General features: G+C 49.9%; 1 protein-coding gene and 1 long non-coding RNA gene across 6 annotated transcripts in view; one reads left to right on the forward strand and one right to left on the reverse strand.

The window, feature by feature from the left end:
* Iqsec3 (IQ motif and Sec7 domain 3) overlaps positions 1–12,849 on the reverse strand; it is a 111,754-nt gene extending 98,905 nt beyond the window's left edge. For all 4 annotated transcript variants that reach the window (XM_008847107.1, XM_008847112.1, XM_008847121.1 and 1 more), the window contains exon 1: positions 12,225–12,849. In XM_008847107.1, coding sequence (XP_008845329.1) covers positions 12,225–12,763 — 539 coding nt within the window. In that variant the 5' untranslated portion in view covers positions 12,764–12,849. The remainder of the gene's footprint in view (positions 1–12,224) is intronic.
* LOC115072724 lies at positions 1,460–7,573 on the forward strand. Of its 2 annotated transcripts, none has more exons than XR_003851747.1 (3): positions 1,460–1,505; positions 3,177–3,474; positions 6,255–7,573. It is a non-coding gene; the product is annotated as an uncharacterized LOC115072724 (long non-coding RNA). The 2 variants fall into 2 exon arrangements; XR_003851746.1 differs by lacking the exon at positions 1,460–1,505 and adding an exon at positions 1,690–1,849.
* Positions 12,850–13,013: the final 164 nt, after the last annotated feature.

Below are 13,013 nucleotides of genomic sequence, written 5' to 3' on the forward strand. Positions count from 1 at the left end.
TGCTGCTCTTGCAGAGGACCTGGATTCAGTTCCCAGTACCCACAACAGATTACCCATAATTGCTTGCAACATCAGTTCCAGGAGTTCCAATGCCCTCTTTCTGCTTCTGCAGGCACATAAATAAAAAATAGTAAAGTTAAAACAACAAAACCAAAAAAAATTCCATGTCTTTCGAGAAGGAAGCTCCCTTTTGTAAGACCTTCATTTGATTCTTCAACTCAGCAAGGAAAACTTCCTGAAGGGAGATGGGAGCTGAGGAGTGGCCAATAGCCTGCTTTGAAGAAGATTATAACACCCTGATAGCTTCCCCAACCATGACACAGCCATCCATCCTGTCCACCTCAACCCTCACCCCACCTGCCATCGACCTCTTCCTTCAGACTGACTCCATCCTAGAACTTTCTGAGACGCCTGTCCCTGAAATGGCTCAGGCTTGCCTCAGCCACACTCCAACACAACCCAGGAGCAAGACTCTGCAGAGAACTAGGTCACACAGCCTAGACACAGGCCCAGAGAACAGAAATGTTCTAAGGCAGACTTTTCTGTTTAGGCTGAGAAGCAGTCTCCCTGGATCTTCAACTACAAATTTACATGTCTTTAGCATGTGTGTGTGTGTGTGTGTGTGTGTGTGTGTGTGTATGATTTGAAATGGCTCTCCCTCAATAATGGCTGCTTGTCTCCCAACTGTGCCTGAAAAGCTTGGTTACCAGGAAAGCCCACTGTAAATACATACACAAAGGCGGGCTACCCAGAACTTGTCTTCCAAAATTCTCAGCAAGCACCAAGGAATCTAGATTTGTGGCTATGCAGTGGAATTCTTTGAAGCTGTTAAAAAGAAGAGGCAGCTGTTTTTATATTGACTGTAGAAGGACCACTAAGATACATCACTAGGGGGAAAAAATCGAAGAGCTAGTATACTACAATTTGTGTAAAAATAACTATGCACACACACGTGCTTGGATTTACCTAGAAAATCACTGAAAAGACGAGAAAACTACTATAATTGGTTGCTATGTGGGGTGGGGGTAGGTGGTTATATTATAAAACTAAAACGATAGTGGGGGAGAATGGAGGCACTCCATCAAATATTATGCATGCATTTTAATATTTTTTTATTATAGCAGTGTGCTGTGTTTTTGAAAAGAATAAATTACATTTTTAAAAGGACATAATTAGATTGGCGAAATTTAAATAAATAGGGCTGTGTGAACAGTCCAAGCATTTTTGGTGGAAAAATAAAAGCTGCTTGCACAGGTAGAAGTGGGCTGAAGTAGAAAGCCAGAGAGAGCCCCGCACATCAATCAGTTGCCCCAGGATTGAATGGGTCTTCTCTGTAGTCAAGGGCTGGGAAAGGCAGCGGGTTCCCAGGCAGCAGCCCAAGTTAAACAAAGCCCAGGTTGGGAGGGGCCTGCCTGTGCCTAGGATGTGTGACCATGCCCTCTGGACTGCAGGCTTGCTCCTGACTTGTGTCGGAGTGTGACTGAGGCAAGCAGAACCATCTCAAGGTAAGGTGTAGCTGAAGGTCAAGGATGGAGTCACTCTGAAAGAAGATGGCGATGGCAATGGGGGAGAGGGAAGGCACAAGGTGAACGGGCAGCTGTGCTCAAATATTTGAGGGGCTGTCAAAATAAAAGGGAGGGAAGAGTCCTGTTCTGAACCTTCTGGATTATGCAGGGCACCGGACCAGCACTCTGTATTTGCAAAAACCACTGTCTTCAAAAAGTTCTTGCCACTAGAAGGGTCTCCAAGCAAAAGGAAGCACCAGTATTGCACTCAGATCCCTCACTAGGCCCAAGGTCGACCTGCCACAGCCGGGAAGGTTCAGAATGCGGTGGCTGGCGTGGCTCAGGTTGTACGGTGGAGAGGACCAGGGATGGGAGCAAGGAAGGGGGAAGTGAAAAAGGAGGAGGAGGAGGAGGGGAAGGAAAAGGAGGAGGAGGAGGGGAAGGAGGAACAGGAGGCGGAGGGGGAGGAGGGGAAGGAGGAAGAGGAGGAAGAAGAGGAGGAGGGGGAGGGGGAGGGGAGGAGGAAGATGATGAAGAGGAGGAGGGAGGGCTGCTGGTGGTTGGCGCGACACTCCGGGGGAGGTGCAGGGGGTGGTGCCCTTGGGCCTTGAAGAGCCGGGCCACAGGTGTGGCGCGCGGTGAGCTCAGAGCTTCCCGCGCGTGACTCAGCAGCGGGCACGCGCCGGGTGGCGGGGGCGCGCGGCTTTCCCGAGCCCGGGGTGCCCGCCCCCGCGAGGGAGCGCGGAGGGGGTGCGTGGGCCGGGAGATTCCGTGCTGCTCGTCAGCAGCTCGCCAGCCGCCCACACACCCAGATCCGGCCTCCGCGCTCACCCCCAGCTGGGAGTCCCGGGAGTGGGGCGGTGGAGGAAGGACTTTCCCCCAGGCTTGCCCCCGCGGAGGGGAATGGGGGCGGGCACCCCCAGGCTTGGTGCGGACCCCGCCTTCCCGGATCCTCATCTTTACCCTTCACGCCCCCTCTCGAGCTGCTCCTCATCTTTATGCTTTGATTGTGGGGGGAGGAGGGGGTCAGGAACCTGGTGGAAATTTCCAGGGATCTTGGCGCTGGGAACCTCTGGGGAACTGCCTTCATCTCCATCCCAGGGACCATAGTAGGTCTGCTACATTTCATTTTCTGGAAAGACTGCATTCAGTCACTCTTAATCCCTCTTCCTGAGCTGCTTCCTTCCTAGGGTCTTGCTTTGAGAAGTCATTGTGACCTTTGATCTGGGCGCTGCTGCTTCACCAAGGGCCTGACTTCACCCCAGTCTTTGTGAACTGGGGTGGAGGGCCACGTTACGAAATTACTGTCCCGGTGGTAGGAAAACCAAGGTCCAGAGTAGGGGAAGGGGTGCTGCAAGGTTATAATCTGTGAGCGAGGACTCAGCATCAGCACCGTCTTGGCTGTAAGGTCAGAATCCAGAGGTTTGAAAGGATGCTGCTGCCAACCCACTGCCTTGTGTCAGTTTCTAGAAGATCCAGAAGTGAGTGGGGTGGGAGCTTCCCTGGGTGGTTCTTAGTAAGATCGTTTGGAAGCTTGCAGAGCATCTCCATTTGTAAAGACCAAACTTTGCAAGGGAAACCCTGATGCTAGACCCAACCAGACAATTCTGAACTGCTTTGCACGAGTTTTTGTTTCTGTTGTTTTTAAATAATCATTGTGTTAAATTTTAGCACTGACTGAAAACTGTGGAAGATTGGAACCATTCATCAAGAAAGAAATTGTGGCGTTTCCTGCTTGTCCTTGGCATGGGAATACACTTGACTGGATGCCTGCCAGGAGGCTGGTTTGACCCGGCAAGTCCAAAGAGGGGGTCACTGGTGCCAGACCCTGGCCACAGCGAGTGAAGATGCTGCAGAGAAAACAGTTGTGGATTTCTGTCCATTGTTTCATTGTACTGGGTCTTCCAAGCCCTGTACCTCTACAGAGAACACCTGGGGCATAGCACAGCTGCACATAGCCAGGCTCCAGGTACCTTTCCTCCCAGGGGCTCACTTCTCTGGGGGCTAGGTTTCTTGTGGATCCCAGATAGAATGAGGGTGACAGAAGGGTGTAGAGGTCCAGTTTTATAGAAGGTTACTGACGTGAGATGGGGAAGAACAAGTTAGCTAAGGGAGATGAAACTTGTCATGTGTAGAAAGGAAGAACCTGGAGTTCTGAGCCTGTGAGGTGACCCACCAGGCATCCCTTGGGTATTGGGAGATGAGTTGAGTTGCTTCACCTCCAGGCCTGCACAATCCTGAATGTGTTATGGTTTATAATCCAGCTCTGGGAAAAGTGCATTCAGTTACATAAGTCAGTAACACACTCACCCAGTATTACAAACATATCTGTACCATGCAGAAGCCCACCACCCTCCAAAAGGATCTTAACATCTCCCAAGAAATGTTTCAGAAAATATCTGGCTGAGAAACAGGACTAAAAACTGGCAGCGTGGGTGTTGGTTTCTGTTGTTTATCTCAGGCAGAATGGTTACCCCAGGTTCCATCTCCCATTTCCCCTCCCCATCCCCTCTTCCCCTGGGGTTGAAGGATGAAGTAACCCAGGGTCTCCTGGGTGCTTGGCAAGTTCTCTACCATGAGCCATACCCTGGCCCTTTTTTTCTCCTAGAGATAAGGCCATGATTCAGATCTCCTATCCCTCCATCCTGAAGACACATCTTCTATTGCTTTTTGAACTTGCCAAGGGGTGTGTGTGTGTGTGTGTGTGTGTGTGTGTGTGTAAGTCATGTGACATTTTATCATGCTTTGTTCTCAATGTATTAATGCATTTCCTAGCCTGGGGCACTGATCGGAGGCTAGAGTTGGGGTAGAGAACTGTCCTCACTCATCCTCTAGACAGGATGGGCAAGTTCCTTCACTGTCCACCATCCTTCCTATTTCCCCACCAACCTGAAATGCTGAGTTTCCACATCTGCTCTTTGCACATGCTTGGGGAGAAAGAAGGGGAACCCAGTGCTGTTGGGCCAAACACAGCCTGCTGGAGGAGGGTTGCCTTCCTGCTAGCTCTTCCTCAGACCTGACACTGTCCCATTCTCTCCATCCATTCCAGAATCCAGGAATCCTCCTGGCCCTACAGACATAGACTTTTACGTGCTCCATAGTAAAGCCCAACACACTGGTATGTCATTTTGCCATCCCCCAAATTATTTTAAGGCCCTTGAAAAGAGTAAAAGAGCTCTCCCTGCATCTTGGTGCTCCTTCAAGTCCTTCCCCTGTGCAGATGGAGCTTCCTGGGCAGACAATCCTCTACACCCGTCCCCCGGCAAACAACTTTTCCATATCAACTCCCGTGAGTGAATCGTGTTCACTAAGGACTGGCAAAGGGATTTAGCTCTTTTTAAAAAAAAAAAAAAAAGTCATGGAGCACTGGAGAGATGGCTCAGGGGTTAAGAGCACTGTCTGTTCTTGCAGAGGACCCAGATACAGTTTCCAGTACTCACAGGGTGACTAACAACTGTCCGAAACTACAGTTCCAGGGGATCTAACACCCTTTCTGACCTCCCCTGGCATTACATGACACGTGCACTTGCATACGTGTAGGCAAAAAACTCATGCATATAAAATTTTTTTTAAATGTTGTGGAAACAAGGATGCGTTCAGACCCTCAACAGCCTCCCTACTAGACCCTTTACTTCTCTGAGCCTCCTCCTCTGATCTTCAAGTCATGCAGGGTTGCCATATAGCCCCCTCTTTTACCAAGCATTGTCCTGGGAATTGTCCAAATAGACAATTTTATGTGGAGAGGGAAAGTCTGATAAAGCTGCATGGGTGGTTTTATTCCTGTCCTTGAAGTTGATTTTTAACAAAGGAGATAGCCTTGAAGTACTCAAAACAGTCTCTGACTGGAATTGTTGGCATGGATGAGATGTTCTAAAAGGCAGAGGTGGGCCCTCTGAACCCTCTCTCTAAGAAGCTACAAGTTTGTCCTTGAACACCATGGAACAGTCCTAATGGGCTTTTCTAATCACTGCTAGTAAGTGTCAGGGGAATTACATGAACAATTAAAAGAACATGAGCTCTAAACCTTGTCTTGCCGCTAACTGGTTTAGAAGCACCCATCACTTCCCCCTCAGACTTTCATTTTCTCATTTGCTGAATGAGAAGCCTAGACCAGGTGGCCTTAGAGCATCCTTCTAGTGCTGACATTTGCCTGACTCTCCAGAGAGGCTCCTGAAGTCCTCTAAGTCTCTGCAGCTCTGGCGTAGAGGGTATAACCTGATGACAGCACAGAGCACAGGACTTGGGCGGGCTGCCTGCATGCCTTCCTGTCCACAACAGCCTGCTGTGGAGGAGGATAGGTACTAGTCACCACAGCACTGGCGTTGGTTACATAACCCTCCTGATCAGATAGATGTTTCCAGTAATGAACAATGGCAAAACAGCCCATTCTCCAGAGTATCCAAGACCCCAGCACGCACACGCATGCATACACACACACACACACGCACACGCACACACCAACAATCTTTTCCAGTTGTGGCTTTGTAACCACAACTACCCCTGCAAGAGAATCAGAGAAGCCTCTTGTCTTTTTCATGTGTTCTTTTTTTTCTTTCTTTCTAGGTTTTTCATTTAAGAAAAACCTTTCAGAGAAGGCTCATATCCTCCAGGTCTGACCAGAGAAAGTAGGATCCCTCTAGGCCCTTACACTATTTAGCATTATATAGGTCTCTTCTTTCTTGGGCCGATCGCGTCATTCTCTCTAGCTGTGTGAATGCTGTGTAGAATAGGTCTGTCTTCTATCTGCAGGAGGAGCAGTCTAGAGGATGGACTCACTGGGCCTGGTTTCCATGGACATTGGAGGTGCTCCCCAGGTTTGCACTCTATTCCCCCTACTTTCATCCTTAGTAGGTCAGTAATGCCTTTGCCTAGAGGAGACTGTGGCTTCCCATTTTAGGAAATGGCAGCAGTCCTTATCACCAGAGGACATTGATAACTCAGATCTCTCTGCTATCCTTAAAAGTAGTGCAAATAATCTTGAAGAGCAGCAGGAAAAGTTGCTGTTAAATGTGTACTTTCCAGCTGTGAAGTTGTGGCACCTCATAGGGATCACTGACCATGGCAGCTTTGTCCTGCCTGGCAAGGTCAAACCTATAGTCATAGTTCTGGAATATGAGCGCTTGCCATTCGAGGGTAGAGGAGCAGAGTAGCAAGGGGCATGTATTGAAAGGTGTTCTGGCAGAACAGAAAGAACAGAAATATGGATTTTCACTATTGCTAGACTGATACCAGATGATCTCCCTGTCTCGCCTCTGTCTTGGTTTCTTTATGTGTTGAAATACTGTGATTTATTGAGCACTTAGAAGGACCCCAACTTAGTGGTAAGTAAGTGATACATAGCAACTCTTTAAAGTATCTCCTTTCTCTATGTGCAAAAACAGGCTGAAAGAAAAAAACCCAACAAACCAAAACCCAAAAACAAAAAAACTAAGGTAAGGTACCTCAGCTGGTTGGGGATAAGACAGGATCTAGGTGTGTGTGCTGAAATTCTGGATTCTCAACTACTTAGACCGTAAGTGTGCTCAGCTCCTATGGTTTCCCAGAGTTTTGGTTTTTTTTTTTTTTTTTTTTTTTTTGGCTGAGAACTCCAGCTTGTCCTCACCTTACTTCTATCCTTTTTCTTTCTGTGAAGGCCTTCAGCGCCTGAAACGAAGCCAGCCATCCCTTTCCTGCAGGGAAATGAAAAGTTCTTTGCAGCTTTGGTGGGGACCTGTACTTTGTGCTTTTCCAGTATGTAGCGGTGCATTACTGCAGTGTTCTGAGCTCGGAAACCTGCCAGAGTTCTCATGGTTGGGAACTTGCCAGTGCAGTGAGTGTCCCCAGGACCTCTTATGAAGCTGCTGCCATTTTTGTTGTTGTTGTTGTGGGCCATGGAGTATGATGAAAAAAATGTTCTGATTCCCCCTAAAAGGGAAGTTGGTGAAGAATCTTTACATAGAATTTAAATTCAAAAGTTGGGCCTCTTTCCAGACCCTGGCCCCAGCTGTGGTTCGTAGCTTCCCCTTCTTTTTCTTAACACATGACCTCTCTTCTCTCCTCAACCAGCCCTACTCCAGTCTGCCTTTTTGCATAAGTAAGTGACCTTTGGAACTCAGGCCATGCAGCTATTTGCTGAATCAGCAGCACCAACTGCTGTGCCTCTTGCTTGGGTTGGGGCCAAGGGGAAAATGTGCCAGGATGTCTCTGAGGAGCCCTGTGATGTTGATCACATGATCTGGACAGGGCTGGGAGTGAGGGAGGGGAGATCTGGAGCACAGGGGCTGCCCAGACACCAGGGGATGGCTTGAGCTTTGAAAATTATGCTCTTTATGGGAGAAAGGGCAGGAAGAGGATCAGTCCCTTGGAAAGGTCTGGCCACCAAATCTTTCCAAACATCTGTTTTGTACCAGCTTCCAGGAATGAAAGAAAGTATTCACTCCCTCTCCTGAGTGAGCCTTCCTCTGATTCTAGTTTCCAACTAGTTTGCTTGAAGTCCTCTGCCTGGTGGTGATGGAGGATGGGAAGGACATGGATAGGCATACGAGTGAGCTTTGGTTGCATGATGCTGCCTTGGCAGCCAGGTCTTCTAGGCTTGTGGCAGATAAGGGCTTTGCATGCTGAGGCTGTCTTTACCTACTGACAGAGCTCAGGAGGGGACATGCTGTCAGAGGATGGAATGATGTCTGCATGCAACACAAATGTCTCCCAGGATTGAATCTGCTGGAGTGTTTCCTTCTTGGCTGTCCTTTGCTCTGATTTTTTGACACAGACCTTCACCTCCAGTCAAGAAACTTCTCTCTCGTTCTGAACCTGTGTGTGTGCCCGCTCTTTGGCCCTATGCTATTCTGAGGGAGGGTCGCACTATTAATAGATGTGTCTCATTATGTTGAGTAGAGACCACTTACTTATTTCCTCTCTCATCAGCATAGAAAATAAGCTTTTGAATAGACTTAACACTTGATACATTTAGCTGATGATAGACCTTCATGCATGAAGCTCCTGATAACTTGGAGGATGATCCAGTCAACCTCTGCCACCTCCAGGCTGACTGCCCTCATTCAACAGTAGAGTCACCTGCTCCAGTCAGCATCCCAGATAACTCTGACTAAAAGGCACATGTGGAGACCATGTAGCCATCCCTGGGACCTAGCCAGCATGAGACCAAGAGCTCTAGAGATGACTCAAGATTTATTTCATGTGAGGTTGTGGGTGAATGCTAGAACACTTGCTTAGCATGTGCAAAGCTGTGAGCGCAATCTCCATCAGGAGAAAGAAAGGAGGGAACAGAGGAGGAAAGATGGAAGAGAAAGCACTCAAGGGAGGGAGAAGAGGGAAAAGGAGAGAGAAGAAAAGTGAGAAGGAAGGAAGGAAGGGAAGGGTGTTCAAGGAAAGTGAGGGAGGAAGAAAGGGGAGAGCAGATACTCAGCCACTCGGATTTTGTGGCCACACTGAGAAGGGGAACTTAGAATAAAAACTGAATTTGAAGCACACTGCCAGAATCTTACCTGCCAGTAATCATCTGCCTCAGGGACTGGAGACACAGGCAGGTCCTGGGCTCCTAACTAAACCTATGCCTGAGTAGGCAAGGGTACTGCGGCAGAAGCTGTGGTCACAAAGCCAGGGGCTTTGGATAGGGTCATGTGCTTCCATGGCAAGGGGTCTTTGCTTGGTCAGGCTGAGGCCTGACTCCAGCCAAGAAAAAGATAAAATCTGTTGCTGCTGTGAGCCTTGGTTGGAAAAAAACAAAGACGAGGAATCTGTGTTTGCTGCTTTCGTTAAGGAGCATACGCAGTGGGGCTTGAGCTTAGCAAGAGTGGGACACATGCAGAGAAAGGACGTTAACCCCTAGGGCTTCCATAATAGATGTGCACACCCGCCTCCACATTGCTGTTTTCCTAGCTTGGATCCCAAGGCAAAACCCCTTTGTGTGTCCCCCAGCTGAAGGAGGGAGAGCAGCCAGGTTGCATACTAATGCCCATCAGATGGCCATTAAACATGCCATCATTTCCCAGACCCAGAGCTCCCACTTCTTCCAGTGTTGGGCAGGAACAGGAGTTCAGGAGAAAAGAGAAACTGTGCAAGGGTGGGTGGTGAGTGGAGGGGTGGTCGGGGGTGGGTGGGGATGTGTGTGAAGAAGGCATCTAACAGTGCCTGACCCTTTGAACCTTTTGCTCCTCTACAGCCACTCACTTAGGACCACATTCTCATTCTGAAATGAGGACCAGGAGGAATAAACAAAGGTTTGCAGCAACATTATGATCTGAAGCTCTCTCCACAGTCGCTACAGTAGAGAATTAACTTAGCAGGAGTTCCTGGGGGAAAGGTGAGGTGGGGAGTGGGAAACAATTGCTAGCTCTGCTCTCCTCCTCTTCCCTCACCCTACACATGGAGGTTTCCCTCTGCCCTATGAAAGCTCCATCTATCCCTGCCCTGTGGAGTGAGGGATGCCCAGAGGACAAATGCCCAGAATGGGGGCCATGAGTAGACAGTATGGTGAGCCAAATACCTAGTTAGCTACAGTGATTCTTCCCCTGGTTCTATGGGGAAATGTGGGTTGGAATTAAGCAAAACTATGGGAAAGAAATGATTGTCCAGGGACCTCCAGATAGTCAAGGTGTGAATCACTTCACATAGAATGGAAGGAAGCTGCAGGGAAGAGAGGCAAGCATGTCCTTGCTCTCAGAGTTTCTGGGCATCCAGGCCTGGGGAAAAAGGGGGAAATTGAGGACTCTGGAGAAAGTAAGAAGCTAATGGTATTACTAACTTCTCAGTGTACTTTCTAAGTGAAATGTTTTCAGCAGCATCCACTCCTTCCACCACGATAGTTATTTCTTATTTTTGGTCTGCTTCTTATGGAAGCAGAAACAGGAGAGGGGAGAGGGGGATCACATGCTGTCAGCATGTGAGGCAGGTGATTCCTCAATCCCTCGATTCCCAGCATAAGCATCTGTATGGAAGGTAGGGCTCTCTAGGACCCTTTGAGTGTCACAGAAGAACCTTTATCCAAGGAAAAGATCTGTCATCAACCTTTCTTGCTCAGTTTCCTAAAGAGATACAAAGTAAATGGAGATGCAGTGGGAGAGAAAGGAGACACCAAATGTCACCAGGAGAGGCATCAGGTAAAGACTCCCAGTCACCAGGAAGCTGTGTCTGTCCCCAGAAAAATGGGACAGAATTGTTTCCTCAGTTGGGAAAAAAGACCATGTAATAGTGTGGGAAAATGTTGCTTTTTGCTGAGCTGTGTGCATTGACAAAAAACCCAGACCTCTGCTTTATATGCTAGATGGAAAAGACAACCACAAAATTGAAAGGACAGATAGGCCAGTGAGGGGCCTGAGTCACATGCCTTAGCTCTACCAAGCCAGGTCACCCTGGATCTCCAACCCTGAAGTCTTGTGATTCTGGTCAAATTTACTCTGTGAGGGAGCATGTCCTGACCCACCTTCTTAACTCACACAGATGGGAGAGGAAAGTGAGATAGGTAAGGGGTGGAGGAGGAGAAATAGGTTTTTAGGGAGTGCAACCAATCTTCACAAGTGTCTTTCAGACATAAACCACACGAGACTGGGTGAAGATGAGGTACTCGGCTCTCCTTGCTCTTTCCCCTCCCTCTCCTTTAACATCATCATATCATCAGAGCCGGTACTGTTTTCCACAGAGGTGTTCTTTGAGCATCACCTTTCTCATCAGAGAAGGAATACTGACCAGATCACCACAGTTTCCCAATAGAGAAGGAAACATTCTAGCTCCCCTTTATCATTTCCTCCCATGTTCCTATTTCATGGATCTCATGAGTGAAGAAAAAGCTTGAGCCTCTAGCCTCTGCCTGGGGACAGTTGACATTTCTCCTGGGATCCAATAGGAGGTCCAGTTATCTCCAGATAACTAAAGGGGAAATAGGGCTTGCCATTCCTAGTCATGACATAATTTAAAGAGGCATTACATCAAAAGAACTGTTTTCCAGCTGTTTCCCTTATCATTGCTCCCTTCCTACGATCGCCAAACATCCTGGACACATGTGTTTCTGAGTCAGAGGAGAGCTCTAGCTGGATAGAGAGTCCTTGAGCCATGACTGAGCCTTTAATCAGTCTTGTGGTTTGTTTCTGGGTACCCCTTGAGTGGCACTTTAGAGATTCAGATGAAAGATGCTCACTCAGGTCAGAGGGGAGAAAGCTTCCTGCAAAGTGAGCCACTCCTGGCTTTGACTCACTGCTCTTTCCCTGGGCAGTGCTGTCTTCCACCCTTTATTTTTCTATATCCAGCTCCCCTCGCTGTTCACGTCACTCCTGCTTTTCAGCTTTATCCTATGCCTTTTGAATTCTCTCTACTTCAGTCCTGTCTCACTCTTCATTTAAACAGTTGCTTGTAAACTCCTTTTCAGTTTTTTCCTAGCTTAAATCCTTCAACGGTCCTCTTCACCCCCAACCTCCTCCCAATTTTATATCCTTTAAGCCCGGCCAGTTCCCAATATCTCCAATCACTTAAAACCCATTCCTTTCATTCTTTTTGCCCCAAAGATGGTCTAGATACTTCCTTCTGCTCCAAAAGCCACAAACCCTCAAACGGGGATCTAAGTCCCTCTTTTGTATGAATTTCCTTGACACACTTCTACCCAAGGCATCCTGCTCCCACCCTCCGCTTCACTTCACCTCACCCCAGTCCTTCACTCTTACTGGTTTCCCCATATCTCCTCACACCCACTTGCTTCTCCATCGTCCCCATCTCCTCTTCCCCACTCACTCGGGTCTCCTGCTCAGGACGCCCTTGCCCAGGGCGGCAGGGGATGTGTGCTGAAGGAGGGCTCCGGCGGCAGGGCAACAACTCGGCGGACGCTCCTTCTCCTGGTCAGCGACGGCGCCAGGTGCCGCCGGGTGCTGGTGGGGGGACTGGGGCGTGTGAGCCCGGCTGCTGGGGCCCGGCTGGGGCTGCGCGAGGAGCTGTCCGTGGTGCTGGAGCGGCGGCTGCTCCTGCGCGGCTGGCGCGAGCTGTCCGTGGTCTTGGAGCGGCTCCTGGGCCCCGGGGGCGGCGGGAGAGGTGGCCGCAGGAGCCGGCAGTGGGGCTGACGGCGGGGGCACGAGCCCGGGCGGAGGCTGCGCTTGCAGCAGCTGCTGGTGCTCCCACAGGCTGCGGTTCTCGGCGCTCAGCTCGTCCAGACGCCGCTCCAGCTCGTCGATGCGCTGGCGCTGGGTGTGGATGAGGCTCTGCTGGTTCTGAACGATGGCCGTAAGCTCCTTGAGGTACAGCACGGCGCGCACCGGGTTCTCCAGCAGGCTCTCCATGCCGCCCGCAGCCTCCAGCGCCCTGCCTGCACCTCGGCGGGCGGCGGGTAGTGCGAGCGCGCAGGAGCCCCGCAGCCCCGGCGGTCGGCGGCCTCCCTCCCCGCAGCCGAGCCTCCCTCCCTCCCCTGCTCGCAGCCGCCGCGTCACTGCCACACAGGCTTTCGCATACGCACCGAGGGGCGGACCCGGCGCCGCGGCCCACCCCCCCACCTCTGGGCTTCGTGAGGAACTCTGCTTCCCGCAGGGCCAG

This window comes from Nannospalax galili, unplaced genomic scaffold (genome assembly GCF_000622305.1).
Source record: "Nannospalax galili isolate Female #2095 unplaced genomic scaffold, S.galili_v1.0 scaffold1711, whole genome shotgun sequence".
In the NCBI taxonomy this organism is placed as follows: Eukaryota; Metazoa; Chordata; class Mammalia; order Rodentia; family Spalacidae; genus Nannospalax; species Nannospalax galili.